At 35.9% G+C, this 23935-nt stretch overlaps 1 protein-coding gene across 1 annotated transcript; it reads right to left on the bottom strand.

Annotated features, from left to right (window-relative positions):
* Positions 1-7669: 7669 nt before the first annotated feature.
* LOC121420222 (signal recognition particle receptor subunit alpha-like) lies at positions 7670-21883 on the bottom strand. Its single transcript, XM_041614782.1, has 14 exons — positions 21715-21883; positions 17578-17661; positions 16508-16702; positions 15784-15889; positions 14963-15110; positions 14186-14351; positions 13276-13397; positions 12634-12758; positions 12063-12149; positions 11420-11592; positions 10062-10275; positions 9679-9764; positions 8542-8718; positions 7670-7932 (listed from the first exon to the last, which is right to left on the bottom strand). The coding sequence occupies exons 1-14, from the start codon at positions 21829-21831 to the stop codon at positions 7804-7806; spliced, it is 1929 nt and encodes a 642-aa protein (XP_041470716.1). The 5' UTR covers positions 21832-21883; the 3' UTR covers positions 7670-7803.
* Positions 21884-23935: the final 2052 nt, after the last annotated feature.

Here is a 23935-nt window from a genome sequence, read left to right as displayed (position 1 = left end):
GTTACGCGACGCGTCCATATCGTGGGTGAAGAACAATATCACCCTGTTAGACAGTAGGTTATAAAAAATAGAATAGTGAGGGTGCTCATGATTTTGCTGCCCTCTATACGCGTCACGTAACTAGGTTGCATTAACAATTAACAAAACAATGGATCAAAGATGGCGATGACAACAAATGTGAGTAAACCCTCTTCTACTTTTATTTCTTCATCGCATTTCTGCGATATTTTTTAACCATAACTATCCATTTTTTGCCAAACGTTGCCAACCGATATTTTTACCCATGTACAGAAGTGTTAACCTCAGATTCTAAACATAATTCATAACTAGCAGTTTGGTGCATTTGTAATTGTAATTTTGTATATAGTTGCCTTTTCCCTCGGTACGTGGGAGCCTATAATTAGACCAGCGCCAGGGGAGTGATACACGTAGTCGTAGAGTATTAAACTTGGCATTTTCGTGATATAGAGAACGTTCACTTCATACAGCAGCGCTTTATTCAGTCACACGCACGGTTCCCTATTTCCACCTCCATTCACTTTGTACACAAGCATGACAAGTGAGGTACACAAATCTACGAGTGGTTCCCAAAACCACGATTTGGCCTTAAACTTTCACTCCCTAAACGCCTCCAGGCTACGTGTCACTGCACCATACCCATGCCATGCTATGGCATGGCTAGTATTACCGCGAAGCGGGGATAAGCGGCCTGTCACCCCGGCTGCTTCGGGGGCACGGCACGGTCGTTTGACTCCCAACCCCCTTCATCATCATCATGGAAAATAATTTCCCTGGGTCATGTACATGTGTAAAATTACCTGTGTTCATTTTGATCTGACTCTAGTTCTGCAATCTTGGTAACGAGTGCCCTCTGTTCCTGCCGTAACTGGTTGAACCCTGACACAATTTGTTCATGTGACATTTTCTTGGCATTGCCCGTTTTTCCTTTCTTGTCTGCCATTTTTACCGAGATGACATGTAATATATTCAACGTAGAGGGCCGGCTCTCCCTAAAAATACCGGTATCTCAAATTCTCGTGATAAACTTTGACATCTCCCATTTTATGAACACTTTTGAATTTTAACAAGCTTTCCCGAATTTCCAATTAAAAAGAAGTTACCGTAGGCCAGGCGACTAGAATAGTACATCATTGATCATCTTGCTTTGGAAATCGTGGGCTACTGCCAACCCTCCGTTACTGTTCAGTGGATGTGATGAAAAGAATATTATAAAAAAAAAGAAAGATGAATAATCATCAAAATTACAAATGTGTGTGCCAGTGAAAGGGGCCATGCAAACAGGGGGGCGGGGGCTGGTTGGTTGGGTTTCAGCCCTCCGTTTTTGTCTCAAACCACCTTTGTACAAAAATGTAAAAATGAAAGATTAGGTTTTTTGTCACTAGCCCTCCACACTCATTTTTGGCTCAGTCCCCCCTCTCTTTCAAAACCGTTCCACTGCCCCTGAATGATATTTTTTTTTTATCTCGATGACCTTTTATTTCCCATGCAAATACTACAACTGCAAAGGAGCGTAATTATCCATCACATCAGAGGGAATACTGATATAGATCAAATCTTTTGCCCCTATTTTTTTTGCAATAATCAATGATACAAGTTTAAACAAATTTCAGTAACATTACTTCTTGACTAGCTTTGACTGTTATTAAACAGGAGAGGTAATGATCTCTGATTTATATATAATTAATCAACTTTAAATGTGATTTAGTGTGATTATTATTCTAATACTTGCTTTAAATATGATTCCAACTCTGAGGACGAGGGGGGTTGGCCATTAAAAAATTGGTGAATAAATTATCATTGGTGAAAAGGCATTGCCTTTCTTTCTATTTAGTTATATATATATATACTATATATATTAGGGTTCTGAGAGGGAGAGGAGTGTGCATCATTGAGCTGGGCTCGAGGGGGGGGGGGCATTTCAGCCTACTGCCTAGGGGTAAATTTGCCTGAGCCACTGTGTAATTGTTTCCTGGGATGTATAGACAGAGACCTTAATCAGACATCACCTCCTCATTTTTGGCGGCGACACGATATTTGCTCCTGCGACAATTTCTCCAGGGTTATGGTTTGGTTTCCAATAGAGTATCAAAGTGTGTGTTCATCAGGTTTTACTTTTTGCATTACAGCGTTTTTGATACCATATTTTGGTAGAGCATGATGAAAACTCCCACAACCCAAATTTGGTGAGAATCGGTCCATGGGGCCCCAGTATGAATACATAATTAGCCCCATTAAATTCAATGTATTATTGGCCTGGTTCTAGTATTAGGAACCAGCCCAGGCCAATAATACATTGACTTCAATGGGGCTAATTATATATTCATGAGGTCATATCTCAGTCCCCATGGACCGATTCCAACCAAATTTTGGAAGTGGGGGTTTTTCATCATGCTCTACTAGAATATAGTATCTAAAACACTGAAATGCAAAAAAAGAGATTTTTTTGGTGACGTCATCACTTTGGTACTCATTGGCCCGTATTCTGAAGTCGGTTTTAACTTAAACCCAGGTTTAAATCGTGGTTTAAGTATGGACAGCCAATTGTTATATAATCACTAACACTAGAAACATCATACTTCAGCTCATTCGGCTCTCAAATCATTTAGAATTATGTAGGAAGTATAAATAAATGATTGTCTTCACCTTCTATGAATCAGGGAAGAGCACATTAAACATAAGAAACATACAACTTAATAAAAATGTTGATACTTTTGGTTTTTCATGCTTAAACCACAACTTTAAACCAGAGTTTAAGTTAAACCTGGGGGCCGTTTCATAAAGCTGTTCGTAAGATAAGAGTGACTTTAAGAACGACTGGTGAACCTTTCTTACGCGCTTAACCATCGCCAATGTATATACCATTTACCACAAGAAAGGATCACCAGTCGTTCTTAAAGTCGCTCTTAACTTACGAACAGCTTTATGAAACACCCACCAGACTTCAGAATACGGGCCTATAGGTTATATGTTAGATTTAGGGTCGGGTAGGTATAGTTTTTGACCCAGGGTTGAAGTTGGTAATTCATTTAGTGTGTGGAATTTAGAGTAGAGCAATTTGTCGCCGAAGCAAATGCCATGGAGCCCATTTTTCCAATTAAAATGGTAAAATCAAAACATAACATAAAATAAGGAACCTTTCCTTACACATACATATTTACATGTTTTGAAATTCTGTTTTTATTTGTTTTAATTTCTGTTTATAATCTCCAGCATACACTGTAATATATATTTCAAACGATTGGAAAAAAACTTACAATAATAAGAAAATATCACAGGTGAAGGTGCACTATTCATCAGGTATTATACCCAGTTGTTGTGTGTCCGGACAGGTTGTGTGTCCGGACGATCAATTTTAGAAATTCATTTGGAAAAAAATACAAGCAAAGTTTCATCAATTTTTAGTACAAAATGTTAGAAAATATTATAGAGAACAAAATAGAAGATGATTGCAACTATTGAATTCATATTTTTAGTGTAATCTAAAGACAAAAAAGAAGGCTTCAAAATTGTAAAGTGTCCGGACACCCAACCCCCCATCCTATGATTTCTAAATACCTGGCAACTGCCTGTTCGTAAATTGCATTTTTCTCCTGAACAAAAACAATATACAAAACGATATAAGAAAAAAAAAACACAGATAATAATGCATAATCATTAAGCAGATGTACAGGACATCCACCTCAATTGCTGAACGGGTCAATAAGGAAATGTAAAACAAAAATTTAACAGGGGTAAGTGATTGTCAATTTGAAAGATAACAACTAAGACACCCCCCCAAAAAAAAAAATTTTAAAATCAACCAATCAATAGAATATTATATTTTTTAACAATGACAATATCAATGATAATAAGAAAACAATAAGCATAATATTATAATGACATTAGCAGAACAAATAAAAGACAATAAATTTGAATAACAAAGTAATAATCAAATATACAAAAGATAATAAAAATAATTATAATCAACTAATTGAACAATAAAATAATCAATTAATTGAAAAATAAACAATTGAATCATTTAATTCATAACATTCTAGCTTCTTGATTAATATAACTCCCAATTCAGAATTTGGTCCTCATTTTGACGGATTAACAAAGAAATAATGGCAATAAAATATATCCTGAAAAGAAATGAATGACTTGATAGGCCAATACATTTCCCTCAATTTTATTGCATACAACTGAATTAAAAATAAAGACAAGGGCACAGTGACAAGCCCCATTGCATGAGCACACACCCATATCATTCTTTCCACAAAAATATACTTAAATGGATGGCATATTAAAATATTACAAATTTAAAGAAAACAATAGAAATTGAATTTAATTTCAAAAATATGTCAAAGTCGAATTGAAATAAATACCATGATCACATTAAAATTGGTAAATGAGTGAAAATAACTAACCAAAGAAAAAAGTAAACACCATGAAAAAAAACATATGCAGATACATTTACCAAAATAAAATAAAGTGAATAATAAATCAATACCCATTAATAATAAACAGATTCATGACAAAATGAATCTGAACCCTGGCGTCAATCTGAATAATACTTAATAACTGAAATATAGATTATAAAGGAAACATGTAACGCATGGAATGAATATTTTTATTTGACCCCCCAAAATCACAAAGTAGGTGAGAAAATGAACATTGATACATTATTCAAGCATCAATTGGGTCCTTGAACTCTTGTTGGAATGCTCCCAGGGAGTGAAGAAAGTGCATACAAGGATCCTATGACTGGGGTAAGATATCTGTAAAGCACCGAGAGACGTTGTTCTGTTGCATAAGCGCTAGGATAAGAGGATTACAATAATAATAATAGGCATTTATATAGCGCCATCTATCTAGAAATATTCTATTCCGAGGCACAATGTTATTATCCCGGCTTTAGCTCGAGCTGCCTTTCGGCGCTCATGCATTGAAGGAATTAATCCTGCCGGGTACCCATTCACCTCACCTGGGTTGAGTGCAGCACAATGTGGATAAATTTCTTGCTGAAGGAAATTACGCCATGGTTGGGATTGGAACCCACGACCCTCTGTCAGAAGACTAATCCACTGGGCCACAATATTTGAATAAAAATATAACTGAATGTGATCAACACACCTGTCCAATCACTGAGAACTGATGTGAGCAAATGCCAAGACTCAATTGCTAGGCATACTACATATAGGCTTTCACATCGTACCGGGTACCCATTTAACACCTGGGTGGAGAGTGGCAATGTGTGGATTAACGCCTTGCCAAAGGAAACTAGGCCATGGTGGGATTCACACGACCCTCTGATTACCCGGTACAAGGCAAGAGTCAGAACCGTGACACCACGACGCTTACACGCTTTGTTTGGCAGGGAGTGCATTACAAACATATCACTTAGTACTTAAAGAAAAATACATGGACAGAGATGTGACAGTCGATGGCATTATGGATAATACACAAACACAAGTACAAAAAACAAAATAGAAAAGTAAGTTTTCATCTTGCTAAACCATTGATACTTTGATGAGGTGAGAATGATAGAGAAGAATAACTGATGAACATATTGAAGACATGGGGGAAAAAAGAAAACATTCAATCCACACTACAGAAATACACAAAGCAAAAATGATAATGTTGTGACAAGATTTTGTATTTCAATCTTTTGGGGAAATAATACAGAATTGTTCAATAAGGTTATCAATCAGGTCCCTAATCATATCTCTTTAAAGCCAGCTGTCTAAATTGTGAATGTTTAATCATGCAAATTAGACTGGAGCATCATCGAACATTACAATCTTACAAAATGTAGTGTATGTTTAATATTTCATCAACAACTGATTCTTTGTAAACATCTGAATTTTACATTACAGGGGGAGGGATCTAGTGCCCTCTGTAATGTCTTTATTTATCATTAAATTATGCACTATGAATACTTCTCTGAATATATTTTATATTGACTGCATATCAGGAAGCCCATTCCACTGTCAAAGAATGGCCATAAACCTAAGAGATAGAATAAACAGCTTCTTTAATTCTGGTCAATATCTCTACCAACATAAATTTCATATAAAATTGTGAAGTACAGGTACCGGTACATCTAAATTCTTATAATGTACATGTGGTCATAAATTCAATAGTGATTGACTGTCATTCTGTGGGTTTACCAGAACATTAAAAAGTTTGGTTAGTGAATGTATCATGTCATTCCAACACGAAGACTAGTCAATCCCTTCAGACACAGCGCGATGGCACTGACGTTTCTGAAATCTGATTTTCGAACACATCTCTTGCAGAATAAACCTACCCCCAAACCCACTATGATTTGTTGCCCAAACGGCGATAAACATTAACACAGATTGGTACAAGCTGTGATGCCAACTCAGAATTGATAAAGAGTCCGGAAATCAACTAAAATAACCCATTCCTACATGGATTTTTTTCTTTCTATGGCCGAAAATGTGTTAAAATAAGTCATATTTCAGGCTTTATTAAAACACTCTTCTATTGGTAATAGTCTCTGTAATACTAATTTGCAGACACAGACCATGATTTAAACTTAGTCAACAATTGGGTATTCACACAAGACTAGCACAAATAAAACATGCTGTTTCAATTTTAGGGCCTTCAGTACACAAGCCACTGTGGGCTGGATATTCAGACCCTTATTAAACTTGAGTGAAGGGTTTGCACAGTACGCAAGTTTAACACATAACTTGAGAGATTTGCTTCTTTTCTCTCTCAGAAACTTTCTCATATCTCCATCAAAAATAAATATATTCTTCTTTTCCAATACACTTACAATCAACTCATTATACTTTCTTTTAATATTGCATCTCCATAATGGCAAATAGAAACTGGAATTATGACTGCCTTGCAGTCCATGGCCAAGAATACAAGAGAAGAGTTCATGGAAAATCAAGAGATCATAAGTATTAATTCATAAAGAAATGCTCATTTAGCCTAAATGAGGTTATATGTCAAAATATAACATTAATTTCTTGACAGAGCAAATTTACTAATATTTGACAGTTTCAGAACAAATTTAATTTACCTCAATTCAATTCAATATGTACTAATATTTAACCGCAGAGCCATGTCATAAACTGTTTTCTGCAGCAAAGTAAAAATCTCTCTCAGAATAATTGATATATCACTTGATATTAAGGCCATGGAAAGCAAGGAATTTGTCATTTTTCTCAAGAAAGTAAACAAATGAAGATGGATTTTTTTTCTTATCAAGAATGTCACAAAATGACTGAAGTCGACAAGCAATAGACATCATACCCCTAAACATATGACTTGGATGATTTTAAGAATGCCTCATGTTGACCTAAAGGCCACCGCACACCTTACGACTGTTCGCGATCCGATTTTGGAACAAATCTCATTTTCTAAAGATGTGAATGGAACATATCACTTTATTTGAGGTTAAAATTAATTGAAAATATCATAACCATTTTGAAAGATTGCAAGCCCTTATTTTGGAGGAAAGTCTTAGTTCGAATCGTAGCCAATCGTAGGACTGCTACCACTACCACGTCATTTCAACTAGATATTCAATTCGCTTTTATTCTAAGAATGATTATAGCATAGTGACAAATTTGATCATAGGTATTCGTACAATGATTTAGAACATTACACAGTAAGACATTCCAAGTCTCTATATTAGCATCAAATTCTACTACATCTTATTCTGAAATCGGGTCGCAGACCAGTCGTAAGGTGTGTGGTTGTCTTAAGGCTGACTTCACCAATGCTATTAAGAGAGAAATTACAGTATTAAGTAGTAAATAGTGACTAGGCCTTGAGGAGAGCATTGACCACGGCCTGGACGTTGAGGTTACGGAGATCACGGTAGGTCTGTCCAGTTCCCACAAAGACAATCGGCTGACCGGTGGTGTAGGTCATGGAGATGGCTGCTCCAACCTGGCAAGTAGACAAGAACAGTATAAAGGTCAAGGTGGTGAGATCAATAGCTGAAATTACAAAAGCTCCTATACTTAGTAAATGTAAACAATAAGTTAAACAAATAAGATGAAAATAAGCAAAAAAAAAAAAAAAAAATATCAGAAATCAGCAAAAAATGAACTCTCACACCCCAATGAGATGCACATTGGTAAAATGAGGATATTATCACTATTATTATTATTATCATCATTTTTATCATTTTATCAGTCTTTTTATTGTCTTCATCATTATTATTACTATTATCATTGTTATTGTTTTCATTACTGTTATCATCGCTGTTGTTGTTGTTATCATCATTATTATCATTATGGTCAGGCAATTCCATAAGATACAATGTATGTGTGTTCATGTCTCTGTATTCTAGTTCACATGAAAAGTTGTAATACTCTCAAAAGGAGTGACGTAAGAGCGTCACAGATCCCTTTGGTAGCATAAGCCATTCAAAGATGGCATTTATCCCAAATTGGAGAAAGAAAAATCTTGTTGCTCACGCAATAATATACACTGAAAAATCATCATCACACCCCCATTGCATATGGTCAAATGGTACAATGGAACGTTCCAAACCTTGTCATCAATGGTGTCAAACTTGGTGAGGACTATTCCATCGATGAGGCGGGGGTCATCAGAGTCAGAGAAATCAGCCAGAGCACGGTTGAACTTGGTGAGCTGATCAACAGCTTCATTGCCAACGAGGGCTTCGCCAACAAAAAGCACCAGATCTGGACGATTCACCTTGATCAACTGAATTTTGAAGACACAGAATTATTAACATTATTGTCACAATTTAAGTTTGCACTCTTGTCTCGTCTTCACCATAAAAAGATATCCTCACAATTTTTGGGGGCGATATATCTGTAATATTAAGGACAAGTCCACCCCAACAAAAACTTGATTTGAATAAAAAGAGAAAAATTCAACAAGCATAACACTGAAAATTTCATCAAAATCGGATGTAAAGTAAGAAAGTTATGGCATTTTAAAGTTTCGCTTCATTTCACAAAACAGTTATATGCACATCTCGGTCGGTATGCAAATGAGGAACTGATGACATCACTCACTCACTATTTCTTTTGTATTTTATTATATGAAATATGAAATATTTTTATTTTCTCGTCATTGTCATGTGAAATGAAGTTCATTCCTCCCTGAACACGTGGAATTCCATTATTTTAACATTTTGTGCTTCAGGCAAGGAGGTCCTAATCATCAAATTCGTAAAAATTGAAATGTTGTATAATTTTTTTAAATCTTATGCAGCTTTAGACACCAAAGGTAAGCGGTTCCAATACTACGCAGTTAAGATACTATGAACATGGTGTACATGCATGTCAGAGCATAAATTGCTCAAAAATGTGATTTCATGTGTATGCAATTCCAATGCAAAGACTGTTTCTAGCCAAAATTCATAACTGCATCATTCTTTTGAGTTTTACAGATTGAAATACATTATTTTCTGGATGTTTTTGATAAAAAAAACATGGACAGTGATATTTATAGTAAAAAAACAAGGGCAAACTTAGCATGAATGTGGAAAGAGGAGATGGCAGAAATATAAAATGAAACAGATCAACAGATGTTTCGTTTGACAGTTAAAAGTTCACACAACACCCTTGAACTGGACATACACGCAAGCCCCTTGTTACAGTATCATATTAAACACCAATAAGTCAACATAATTATAAATAATCTCAAAAAGCTTACTTTAGAGAGCGCCCTCATGAGTGGTTCATTATCCTGCATTCGACCAGCAGTGTCTATCAGCACCACATCAAACCGATAATCTCGGGCTGCAACACATTGATAAAGGAGAGAAAAAGGCGTGGAAAATAAACCAACGATAACAAAAATAGTAATAATAATATCAATAAATCATAATAAAAATGACAATAATAATAAAGAAGTATTGTAAAATATGCTAGATGAATTATTGGTGAAAGATTTCAAAAACTATATCAGCAAATCATGATTTTTTTGGTAGATAATCAAAAGAATGTAATCAAATACTACTGTATTGTATTATGACTTTTTTTTCAATGCCCTAATTCAGGCTACGCTATAAGTATCTAAACTGCAAGGAAACTCACCAAACTTAATAGCTTCCATGGCGATACCTGCTGCATCCTTGCCGTATCCCTTCTCATAGAGCTGAACTGGAGCGTGACCCCCATGTTTCTCGGCAGGGTGAAGTGCGTTGAGATGGCGCATGTGGGTGCGAAGCTGCTCCACAGCACCAGCTCGGAAGGTATCACAGGCGGCGATCAGCACTCGGAAACCATTCTCAATCAACCAAAAACAGATCTATTCAACAGAAATAAAATCAGAACATACATATTGAATCCAAACTGTAAACCAAATTTAGGTTGCTACCAGCTTGCATAATATTCAGGATCTCACATTTGTAAAATCTGCCCCCCTCACACCATATATAGCATAGCCAGCAAAGACCAGCCAGACTAGGATTAACTGGAATATCTTTATGATTTCCTACATACAAATACCAGGGTTCCCAGCTTTTCAAGAAAACAAATTCCTTGATTTTTCCCTGATGAAGTTTCAAAATTCCCTGATAATCATTTAAACCCATTCTCAGTTCCACATGTTTTCTAAGTTGTTGCAGTGAATTACATACATGTATTTTCAGTATAAAAACAATAGGTAAAACTAATTAGTACCATCATAACCAGTCATTGAATGGACATTGCTTGGATAAGCGAGAAAATACAACAGATTCTGACTGACTACTGCGCTTTCGACTTTAGAGATGATAAAAATTCCCTGATTTTTCCCTCACTTGAGGCATTTTCCCCTGATTTGAGGTATTTCAAATCCAATTCCCTGATTTTTGCCTGACTTGAAAAAAGTAAAATAATTTCCCCTGATGGGCTGGGAACCCTGAATACAAATAGTATAATCAACTTTTTTTGACTAATCAACATACATGTAGATACAAATTGTAAATGATGGATGACTTGCTTGATGCCTGCCAAGTTTTACCCTGCGTAAACCATGTAAACTAAGGTAGAGATCTCATAGGGGGTTGATTCAACCCCCTTCTGCTGTGAGATGGGTCCGAACAGGCCAGAACGAAACATTATGCTCTTAGAGGAGTGAAATGTGTGTGGTCTCTCATTGACTGTGCATTATAAATACATAGTCTTAAAATATACTTTTTTAGATATCTGCTAATACTACAAAGAATAAATTGACCTATAATCATATTTGTATAGAGAAACTAAATGTTTTGAGAGGAAAAGTAATTGTTTTGCTACTTGGTAACATAAATATTGTGGTATAAATGTAATGAGTAGTTATTTAGCATGTTATCATTCAAGTTGATCTATATTACTAGACTAGACGAGCACTATGGGTCAGGAAACTGGCCAGTTATGAGTAGTTGAGGACTCGAGATGGTGCTATTGGTTTGTATCTGCTTTAAAACTACCTTGGCTAGGTTGGTAGATTTGCCCACACCATTCACCCCGCAGAACGTGATGGAAAACGGCTTGTTATGGGCCTTGGAATCGAGGGCATCTCGGAGGATGTCTACGCGTCGTCTTGGTGATAGGATCTGGACCAATGACTCCTGTAGGGCTTCCTTTACTACCGATGTTACTCCTGAGGAAAGAGAGAGAGAGAAAAAACAGAACCATGAAATAATACAGGCATTGATTTCAACCTTGATAACAACTTTGCAGCTATTAAAGAAAATCACAATAAGGAGCATTCTTCAGGGGGAAAATCCAATACAATTTAGCTAAAATAGTATAAATTTTACACTACATGTAAATGATAATATATAATATACAAATATACAAGTTTAATTTCCTATTGAGAACCAAATCATTAGTTAATTTGAGTATGATAACAGAATATCTTACCAAGGTAGAAATAATACCTTGGGAAAGTTTGCCCACCAATTTTGCAGAAAGAAGAAAATATTCTAAAAGTTTACCAACAGGAATGATTTTACCACAACAGGAAGTTCTGTACCAAGTATTGACATTAGACTGGACTGACATATGCAGCCAGTCTTCAATAACATACAGAGGAAGACATGCTTTTTGCTTCATCCATGCATAACTTACTTTCAAAAGTTCCCAAGACTTTGCCTTCCAGCTTTGTCGCCACAGACTCACACAGCTTCTCAGCGATGTCCCTAGCAACATTCTTGGCTAAAAAACAAACACATAAAACATAGTAAATATAATAGCCTTTTATCTCAATATCTACTACATTCAATCTGTAGAATTTCATAGAGATATTCTCATGATACAGAAAAACAGGGTTTGAACTTTGAGGCTCACTATAAAAATGTAAGGCTACCATACTGTCACACTGAAAATCATCAAGATATTGATGATATTAAAAAATGAGCAGTCTAAAAGCTAATAAAGGTCCTTGACAAATTTCATTGATCTCATTTTCACTTGAATTTCATAACTTCATGATTTGGTGATAGGTAAAGAAATGCGTTTTCAGATAGGTGAATTCAGACATTTAAAACTTGGGGACAAGAATCTTGTTTCCAGAGACTTGAAATGAAAAAGTGATGGAATTACGCGTTACAGATTTATCACAAAACAATAACGAGGGGGAAAATCTCCATCTTTTTATTGTTAATTAGCCTCGTGATAACGAATGAGAAAATGGTTATACCTGTCAAGTGATCCCTCATCTTATCAAGAACAGGAGTGAGCGTCTGTTTGTCCAGCGTCTTTGAACCCACCAGACCACGGAACATGTTGAACATTCCAAAACGACTTCCGGTCTTAGACTGGGCTCTGTGAAATGAAATAAAGAACGTTCTTTGAGAGTTAAGCATTGTGAGAAAAGCAATATCATCATCATCATCTTCATCATCATCACCATCATCATCATCATCAACATCATCAACATCATCATCACCATCGTCATCACCATCATCATCACCATCATCATCATCATCATCATCACCATCCTCATCACCATCACCATCATCATCATTACCATCATCATCATCAACATCATCATCATTATCATTACCACCATCATCATCAACAGATTGTCTAACAAAAAACATTCAAAAACAACTACCAGTCTTGGACTGGACTCTGTAAAACAAAACAAAGACTATTCTTTCAGAACTAAAAGCATTGTGGGATTACAATGTTATTAGAATAGAGTAGCATTATCATCATCAATGTTCATGACAATGTTGGATGATCTGAGGAATAGACCATCTGCTAGTAGACCAAGTGAGTACAAATTAGCTAGAATGTTCCATAGGCAGTGAAAATAATCATTTAATGATAGACTTACTTTGGTTTGCTGGCTGTCTGAATCTCTTCCTCCTCCTCCTCTTCTTCCTCTTCCTCTCCTTCCCCTTCGTTCAGTCCATCGATGTTTGGCAGCTCTCCTTTCATCGTGCCCACCCAGGCAGACTTGATACAAAAGAAATAGGAAAAAGAGGTAAATAGATCATTACCATGGTAATTGGGTCCACAGGGCTTATACTTAGTCAAAGATTCTGAAGATGTCCTGCCCAGCATGGCAGTTGGAGGAAAAGTCAGCAGGGTTTATCAACCAAGAGGGTCTGCAGTTCCATGTAGTGTGTCATCATACTGGGGGCCAGAGCTACAATTCTCCTTAGCACATATAGCTGATACACAGCATTATCATGTATCGATTAATCGATAGCAAAAAATTCCTATCAAGTACCCTGATCGTGCTGTGAGGAGTAATTCCCATCATTTCCCAATGGTAAGAACACCATAATTTATAAAAAATCCTTTAAGTTGTTGAACTATCAAACATTTTTAAGAGCAAGAAGAAATCAGCTGAGCACGCTAGCAGTAAAAGTAAATGGTAGCGTTGATCAACTGCTGTACTAACTGCAACCTGAAGTGAATGTCCCAACAAATCACAACAGATTTTGATATGGATAACTCATATTACCCAGTATTGATTTTATGCAACTAAGAGAAATGACAGGTGCTTATTCTGCAATTTTTTTCTCTTTTAATAGTATCATGTTTTTAAAGGAAAGACTTGGTCATTATAAACTAATCAGGAAAACTTGTGGATGCTGCTCTGTTGTCACGGGCCCACTGTTCCTTGCGAACTTCTAACTCCAATGGAGTGTGTCCGTATCTCTGTATCTTTTGCAAACACCCCCCCCCCCCCCTTTCCTTCTCTATCTCTCTTTCTCCCTTCTCTATCCTTCCCTTACCTCATCCTCTATATCAAACTCCTTATCTCCATTCTGTTTATCACCGGTTCCATTGGTGCTTGGAGGTTTCTCACTCCAATCCAGTGTGTCCATATCTTTAGCATTACCTCCCATTCCCCATGTTGTAGCTACTTTTGGTTTCTTGGTCGGCTTAGAAGTCACTTTCCTGCAATTAAAAATTGATAATATACTTCAATACTCTGGCCCGTTTTCTGAAGTCAGGTTTAACTCGGACCACGGTCTAACTCTGTGCTACAATTATAGGGAGCCAAATATTCAAAATTATGTTTATATTGTATATTTCTTATGTTAACTATTTTGTTTCGTTTTGCTTTCATAATGAAGTAAAATACTTCAGTAATCATTCCCAGAAAATTATGAACAACTGAATGGGTACTTTTAGAGATTTGTACTCCAATAGGCTTTTAATTAAAACTCGAGTTCAGAATACAGGCCATTGAATCTCTACTGTTAGAGATTTATGTAACAATTGGCTATCCATAGTTAAACCACAACTGTCAACTGGAGTTTAAATTAAACTAGAGTTAAGAATATGGGCCACCAGAGTGAAAGTCTGTTGCACATCCACACATAAACAATAGTGATGTATGCATCACATTGCACAGGGGTGCATTTCATGAAACAAAAGGTCAGTGATTTTCACAGAAAACTGTTAAAATCTACTGAAATGCCCACATCTGATTGGCTCAGAACAAACTAGTCAGTGAAAATCACTGAGAAGATGCTTTGTGAAACACTCCCCTGGAATAAACTTACGGTGATTTCTCTTGTTTCTTCGGCTTGTTTCTGTTGAAGAGCTTCTCTCTGTTGCGTCTAATAGTCTCTTCATCCAGGCTCCCATTGTCATTGGTTTCTGGCTGTTTTACAGGTTTCTTGGCGGGCTGAGGGCTAGACTCAGTCTTACCTGAAATAGAGAAAATAATTATTAAAAAAAAATTGAACAAAGAGGAAAAGAGTGATTAAATACTTATCTTGAATGCAATTCATTACCCCCAAAAAGGAAACCCATGGTCACGCTTAAATGCACAAAATCCATTTCAAAATGAATTGGAAGGGGATAATACATGTAGTTATACCACAGGGGAGACCAAGATTTAATCAAAAAGAGAACATCAAGAACAGAAGAGGAATAAGAATGTATAAGAACAGAAAATTCAGGTAAAGGGGCGATATTGTGATCAACATTGAGATAAGGAGAAGATGCTTGTGTAGAAAGATGAAATAGGGAATGAACAAAAGCAAAGGTTATTTTTGTAAGTTCCCCAATGCAACTGCACAATGTAATTTGGATTAATTACAACAATTATCATAAATAATGATAAATAGTAATACTATCAAGATACTAGTAATTATGATAATGCTACAACTAATACAGAAGGCAAGCTCGCTCAGGACTTTTCTCACCCTAGCAACTTAATAAAGGGAAGGAAGTATAAAAAAGAGGACTTATTTGGTGATTACAAGATAGATGACCTCAGATATCTGGAAAAAGCGAAGTTGCTCTTTAATTTATCAGCAAAATGTCCAGATTGCGAAAAACTGAAACAATAATCATGGTAATTTATATCGAAAGTTACCTCCTTTCTTAGTTTTATTGATGATGTTCTTCTCTTCTTTGCTTGTGTCTATGATCATGGATCCAACTGTCTTCTTAGATTTGTGAGACTCTTCAAAGGTCTTCATCTGCAGAATAATTGGCAAAAAAAAGTTGATTAAAACACGAGTGTACATTAAAAGCCATATTACTGAAATGAAGATCACTATAAGAAAGCAGAAGACGATTGACAAACGTCCATTATAACCTCCGTTGTATTAGACTAAAGAGATTTCAACAAACAAACAAAAAATCCCAAGAAATTCAGTATTTGCCAATAGGTGTACAGCTAATTTGTCTCCTTTTGATTTGGTCTCATTAAGGGCCCCATCTTACAAAGAGTTGCGATCGATCCGATCAATCACAACTATGGACGGCCAGCAACATCAAAATCTCAAATGCAAATTTGTGAAAAACATTTTTCATATATAGAACATATATATAAATATATGAATAAACATCATATAAATATAATAAACTTGAAAAAAAAACAACCCTGGAAACTTTTAAGTTCAATTCTTAATATCCTTTATAATTTCTTGAGAAAGGCCTCGAGCTCTCTTACAGATTGAATTTTACTTGACACAATTCCATTTTTATTAATAAATATCATCTGCTAGTGGACCAAAAGAATAACTGCCCTTTTCTCCTTCATTAATGTTGGGGGAAGGGAGTGAGAGGGGGGAAGGAGAGAGGGGGGGTCTTACCTGTTTGCCCTTCTTAGCAACTACACTACTCTTCTCTGCCTCTTTCAAGACCCGCTGGAAATCATCACTAAAATCAAATTGGCCAAATATCCTCCCATTCTTCAGCTCCTCCTTATACTTGTCTCTGAACTCCCGATGAATATCATCAATGAACTTGTCAATGTAGGCCAGAGATAATATATTTTGGTACGCCACCTGTTAAAAAGACCCCAAAAAAGTGGGTCACACAAATATAGAACAATTTCAGTTGCTTCAATTCAGCAAAATGTTAACAGGAAGCAGTTACAGCAAAACAAAAATGAATAATGAGGTAGAAAAGTGAAGATTTAACCTACACTAAAACATACATGTACATCTCCAAAACACAAGTTAAAACAAAAAATTATATGAGGCATTTGTATAGCGCCATCTATCTAGAAACAATCTATTCTGAGGTGCATTATTATTATTACCCCCGCTTTAGCTCGAGCTGCCTTTCAGCACTCGTGCAGTCAAGGAATTAATCCTGCCTGATACCAATTCACCTTGCCTGGGCCGAGTGCAACAGTTTAGATAAATTTCTGGCTGAAGGAAAACACGCCATGGCTAGGATAGAACTCACAACCCTCTGTTTAAAAGGCAAGAGTCAGAACCACTAAACCATGATGTGCCCTCAAATATACATGTACTTTGTGTGTACATGTATGTCATCTGGACAGGAATAAATTACACTGGGGTTCACTCAATTTGGCCTCTGAAGTGCTCAAAAGAGCCATGGAAAATCCCAAGTCACTGAAATACTAAATCTGGCGAAAACATTGCAGATTTCAGCTGTACAGTAGGTTGTAAAAAGTACATGTAGCCCCGATAGTACAAAATGAATTGTTTGCCTGATGTCAGATAAATACATACAGAGAAACTTTACAATAGCAGTCAATAATAGCAGGGAACAATTGTATAGAAATGATCCAGTAACCAACTGTACTGTCTTGTTTTTATTTACTTTTTTCTGCCTTTTGCATGTAATAACCATTATTTCATGCCACGATGGTCTCAATTAAAGTGAGTGAAAATGAAATGAAGACACTTACCACAAATATGAGTTCAAACTCATTGTCTAATTTACATTTTAGGGTAAGAGTTCCATGACTGAAAGAGTTGCTTCCTCCACGTTCCTAAAATCAACAGAAAGAGAAAATTAATACAAATCTGGTGAATCTAACTGTACATCATTCAGACCGAGAATGTACAATCAAAACTTAAACTTTATCATTAATTAAAATAAAATATTTTTCTTTATCTATAAATTGTTCTTCAATACGGCACTTCGCAACATCACTCATCAAAGCTAAATCATAATGAAGTGGTTCAAGCCTATTGTATAATTTGCAGTGTTTAAAATAGATACACAAGATCGGTCTGGTAGGAAACCTCTCATTTTTCTGATTTTCTGTGCGAAATGGTCATACCTTTTGTCTTAATATGCATTAGGTGTATTAAAGTATGTAATAAAGTAATTTTTTTTTAAATATTTTAAAATTCAATCAGCAGTTGCAAGTTTAAATAGAAAAAGGGAATTCCCTTCTTGTGAGTTGTGCATGATGAGTAGATCTATGAGAAAGTTTGCTAGGCACAGTCCCATACATGTATATGCATGATTAGCCTAGGCTCCGTGGAAAGACTTCCTGATGTCCCCTCCACTGATTTAAAAAATACTTCTTCAAAACCCGCTTCTTTCGTTCTCTCTTTCTTCTTTTTTTTCTTACTTCTGGTTGGAACTTGGATTCAAACCTCTCGCTGCAGAACAAGGCATCTCGAGTCTGTCGCCTTACTCACTGAGCTAGCAGAAAATGTTGAAAGCCATGGGTTTCGTAATGCTTATCAACTGATATTAAGACTAGTCTACTCTCCAAGAGTATTGGGTAGAATACATATTTTTCTGACTTAAATAAACCAATGCAATTGGGAATTTCACACTCGAGATTTGGAGGGAATAAAGCAATGTTTTGGTATGCATCCAACTTTTCCTTCCTAAATCTCTTAAATATGGACTCTAGATCTAGACTAGACCAAAAGCTTCAGTCTCTGTTGGTTGTTTCGCAGAAATCCGTTGGTTCCACTCACCAATTACAGAGACCAAAGTTCTAACACGATCTGTACAGAGACTCAATGGCTATATGTTTATGTATTAAGTTCAGATAAACCAGGAAAGTGGGAGTTGCGCAGTCACTGTTTTTGTTCTTTTTAAGTTTATTTTTCCTGTTTTGGTGCATTTAAGGCCAAAACAGAATAATAATCTTTATTATGGTCCTTTTGAAAAAAAACATTTTTATGAAATCAAGACAAAAATCAACGAGCCCCATCAGGGAGATTTTGCATTGTTAACCCCTAATGGCTACTGCACGATTGCGAGCCGAGCCGTCTGTGTACTAGGAGAAATACAAAAAATAATAAAAATGTTAAAAACTTCTCAAAACAGACGATCGATCTAATACTTGATAAACCTTCTCCTGTTCTCCATAATATATTTTTTTTCAATATTATTGGAGGGGACATATGGAAGTCTTGCCGGCTCCATGATGTAGTGACAACATCAAAATCATTAAAAATATCATCACAGAGTCCTCTAGCCTGGCTATATCTATCTACAATGCACATAAAAAAACGGGACATATTTGAAAAGACTATAAATTTTTTTTCAAGTCTAATCATATTTTGGTGTTAATACTAATAATAGGTGCTCTAAAGTCTTATCTTTCAAATGCTATTAAAATAATTTAGATTCATTCATGCTTGAGCGAACACGGAATGTTTTTGTCTGGGGTGAAAAAGGACGCTTGCGCCAAAATGGCATAAAATGATAAATGATGATCAGACTTCTTGCTAATCAGCAGACTTCCTCTTAACCTTTTCATCATCTTTGCCATAATTTTCAAATTATCAAAATTTATTCTCCAATCTCTTTATTTGGTAGAATTGTTGTTGTTTCTTTTCAATACGTTCTGTTTTAGCTTTCAATATTTAGTTCAATATTCCTTTTGTAAGCAAAAACAAAAAAAATTCAACCAGAGTATGGCATGGCATGTACAATGTATTTTTTTTCCAATCCTTTCATTGTGTGCTATGAAGGTTATGGTGCCTTTGAACAGTGGTATAAGATGGGCGGGGGCTCGGGGTGTTCACACAAATGAAAAAAAAAAGAGGAAAGGAAATAAAAGGAAAGATAGAAAGTGAAATATTATTTCCTGAACATTATTTCAAAATCTATCACAAAATTGGATATTCTAATAAAAAAGTGGAAATTTTTACTTGCTCGCTTCGCTCACTCACAATTTTTAAAATACATTTTATCCGATCTGCCGTATGCTTGAAAATTGACACAATACACCATTGCCATTGAAAGACATGAATCCTTTCCTTTTTGTCCTAATTAAACTTGGTCAAGGAATCAATAACCCCTTCAAAATAGGATTCATGTTTTTAAAGGTACCATAACATAATTTGTTTCACATAATAAAATATACGATTTGAATAATTGCATCTTCTCCCAACTAATAATGGTCGCATGTCATAAGGTGGTCCAATTTCGCGAACAGGGTAAAAATGGTCAAAAATCTTATTTTTTGATATGTTATAGCTATTATCATTCTCTAAATAATGAAAAAGTTTTAAGTCTCAAATACTGTTACTTTTCCTTCAAATGACTAATTAACAGCTAATTATTACATAGATGTCAATGTAAATGTGAATTTTTAAATGTGTTTTTCTCAAATTGGACCTGCTGCACATAAAATGGTGTCAAAAGTTAATGCAACATTGGATCACCCTAGTATTTTGCAGTTATAATCTTGAAACATCAATGATTAAACCTGTACCAAAAATTGAATAATCATCTATTATTTCATGCATATTAATTATACTAATTAATTATCAGTATTTAATTTCACATTTTTGGCCCCAAAATACCTGTCACTGTATTTGTATGCTTGGCAAAATGACATCATGGGTAGAAATGTTTGTTGCAATGATACACAACATTTGTACTAAAAATTAAGATTACAAATTAGATATTTAACCAAATCTGTCCGGTTTACTAATTGATAAGGTTGCAGATCAGAGCTGACATACACATGTATTCCATTGCTGCATATTTTCAAAATTGTCAAATTTTTATGACATTTAGTTGTTCCCTGCTTTAAAACAACCAGAAATATGAGGATATCAGTCATATTACATATTATAGTAAGTTGTTAATTAGGTTTAATTAATATTTTATCATTTACCGCATCCACCGGCTCCACCACCCCTGTTAATTCATACTAAATGTGCTATAGTTTTTGTTCCTGATATTGTATTGATCTAATTCATATAATATATTTAGCCTATAGTTCTAGCTTCAAAATGAGATATTACTCAATAAATTTGGTCAAGATGCTGTGATGTAGCAACAATTTATCCATGGCACCATGTGGGAAATTGTTCATACGCCACCCTTTTTGCATACCCAACTTATGAAATGCGACCTAATGCAAATCTTCTTGCATGGGTTGACAAAAAACGAAAAAGTCTTCTTTTCTTACTTACATCGTTACAAATCATGTACGGGAAGATGTCTGAAAATTTAAAGGTTAAAGAACATGAAGAAGTTTAAATGAAAAAACAAAATATTTGAAGTAAATAATTAATAAAAACATTTGTAAATGAAATTTGACAGCATAATTCGAAAATCATCATGATCATGGCAAAAATAATGTTGAGGTTAATTAAGAGGAAGTCTGCTGATTAGCAAGAAGTCTGATCATCAAACATGTCAAATTTCTCATTTCTGCCATTTTGGCGCAAGCTTAAGTTTTTGAGCCCCAGCGCCCGACAAAAAAAAGTCCAGTGTTCGCGACAACTTGCAAGTCAATGATCATGATCAAGCATAAACAAAATATATTTTTTGACATGGCATTTCAAATATAAGATTTGAGAGCATCTATTAACATCAAAATATAGGCATCATAATTTGAAATAGACTTCAAAACTGTCCCTTTTTTCAATGATACGCACTGTATACATAGCTTCAGCGGGGCCGGAGCTAGAGCTCCAAGACGGGGATCGGGGCCCGCACGGGGAGAGCTACGGCTACGACTAGATCGGCCACAAATCACAATGCGCAATTCGCGCAATTGCGAAAGCCCGGCCGGATACCAGATTAAAATAGATATTACTCTACATTTCCCCACCTGAAGAATTACACTTTTAATCAGCGAATTCACGGGCGCTCCAAAGGCTTGACACGTTCCTTGGAAACACCAAAGAACAATCCCTCCTTTGCTAAAAATCGTGAAAAGATCTAACATATTGTCACTTTCCGGCCCTCGCCGTTGTCGATTTACACGCAATCTGACTGAAATTGTCACCTTTTTTTTAATGCAGTCAATATCACGGTACCCTCGATCCATCCAAAAAGCAAGCAAAATAAAGTTAGTACATTTTTTTTGTCGTACATTGTTTTGATTGTGCTACAACCGATAGATGAGTTGTATCAGCGAAGTGTGCTTAGCCTATTCAGAGGCGGCGGAAAGATAGAAAGTGAAAAAAAAAACCCGTAGAAAAAATGCCCTTAATGTAGGACATTTTTTTTAATGAAACGTGTCATCTTTCAAATCCTATCTTCTTCCTCCGCCAGTAATCCCGGAGATCTACAGCTGGTTGCTGAATTGTTGAATAAATAGTTATAAGAGCACAAAGAACTTCCTTCCTACCATTTTTGAAGTAAAACGTAATAAATTTACTAGGTTATTAGAAACCCACAAACTTTTTGGCTCACGCGCTTTGTACTCGCCTCAAGTACTGTTGTTATTCTGTTCATGGGTACAAAATGCTTAGAATTTCCGGTTTTTATGTTCGAATATCACAAATTTTCAGCTTGCCCTTCGCGCCCGCATTATTCGATTGGTGAGATATATATGTACCCTATATTTTTTTTAATGCAGTCCTATATGGTTCCTTTTCTGGTCAGCATTCAAAATGTCAGTTCGCGTTTCTCAGTTTTTTCTCGCTGGTGTTAATTCTGTAGTAAATATACACATCTTTTTCATGATCACAATAACTGCTCTGACTGGTTGATTTTTATGTCTTATGTCCAAAATTTTGAGCTCACGTTTCCCTCTCGCAACATCTCCAAGGGATGTTATTTTAACAGAAGGATAATATAATCTAAAGTTATAATTCATGTTCAACTTAAGATTCATATCAATTTGTTTGCGCTCCTTTTTTGCAGTGCGTAGCGTGTTAAATTATTTCCCTATGGAGAATAATAGAAAATACGCAGTTTTTGAGGGATTTACTAAGATATCTCCCAAACGCGTCAACAAGGTGATCTATCAAAACAGAATAGAATAGAGCAGATTCTCACCTTGAACATGATATGATTTTCAGTCAATTTTAGTCAAATTAAGTTCTGTCACTTTTGAGGTTTTTGGAACCTTTCTTGATGATTTTGGAAATCCATTTGTACATGAGCCAATGGGCAAGTGCGGGAAACGAAACGTTTGGTGCGACTTCACATCGTTGTAAAAAAATATATACGTCACAATAGACCCTATCAAAAAAAGACATTTTGCAGAAAATGCTGTAGATTGCGAATACCTAAGAATGATTTTGATTGGATAAAAAAAACCTCTGTCACTTTTCACATTTGCAAAAGCTTTTGCAATTTTGGTCACTATAGTTTGGCGGCCGGTTCAGCCGATGGCATTGTGTGTACACAGTACAATACACAATAAACACGCATAGCTAGGCAACGCAGCGCTTGAAGAATTTCACTATTCGTACAGCGACGACTTGAGTGTATGTTGGATAGAACCGTACCATTTTTGACCGGGGGGTGTGCCAATGAATGCAAGTGATCAAGAAGAGTTACAAAACTGAAGGGAGTGAGAAAACAAGGAAAGTGAGAGGGAAATTTATGAAAACAAGTAATGCGAGGAAAAATTACAAGAAAAGGAGACGGAAAGGAGAAGAAGTGAAAACACGCAGCTGAGTGCGCTCACGATATGTAAGTTGAACACCCCTGCACCGCAATGTAGCAGCCCGCCACTATACACGTAGACTGCCTGCACGATGCGAAGACAGCGGCGCGTATTAGTGACTGTGCGTTAAACGTCCCATTTCTATGCCTTATAAAAGGAGCGTTTTTTGTACACAACAAATTGATATGTTTTTCTAATCCGTCGGCTTGCTCTCCTCTACCGCGGAAAAAGCATGATCAGGGGCCCGTTGCAGAAAGAGTTGCAATCAATCGCAACTCTAAAAATCATGCGCAACTTGATTTTCAACCAATCAGCAGGGCGCATTTGGGACTTGCGATTGATTTTTTGACTTGCGTTTTTAAAACGCAACTCTTTCTGCAACAGACCCCAGAAGTCACTTTTAAATAAGGCTTTTTTCAACTACTCCAAA

Source organism: Lytechinus variegatus, chromosome 8 (genome assembly GCF_018143015.1).
Source record: "Lytechinus variegatus isolate NC3 chromosome 8, Lvar_3.0, whole genome shotgun sequence".
In the NCBI taxonomy this organism is placed as follows: domain Eukaryota; kingdom Metazoa; phylum Echinodermata; class Echinoidea; order Temnopleuroida; family Toxopneustidae; genus Lytechinus; species Lytechinus variegatus.
This window is presented reverse-complemented; position numbering and strand designations above follow the sequence as displayed.

Bases quoted from the DNA above. Each gene is read 5' to 3' on its own strand.
- LOC121420222 (XM_041614782.1), bottom strand. From the start codon at position 21,831: ATGTTAGATCTTTTCACGATTTTTAGCAAAGGAGGGATTGTTCTTTGG. The intron at 17,662-21,714 runs GTGGGGAAATGT...TGTTGATTTTAG, and splicing joins TTAAAAGTGTAATTCTTCAG to GAACGTGGAGGAAGCAACTC. The intron at 12,759-13,275 runs GTAAGTCTATCA...TTCATTTCACAG, and splicing joins CAGACAGCCAGCAAACCAAA to AGCCCAGTCTAAGACCGGAA.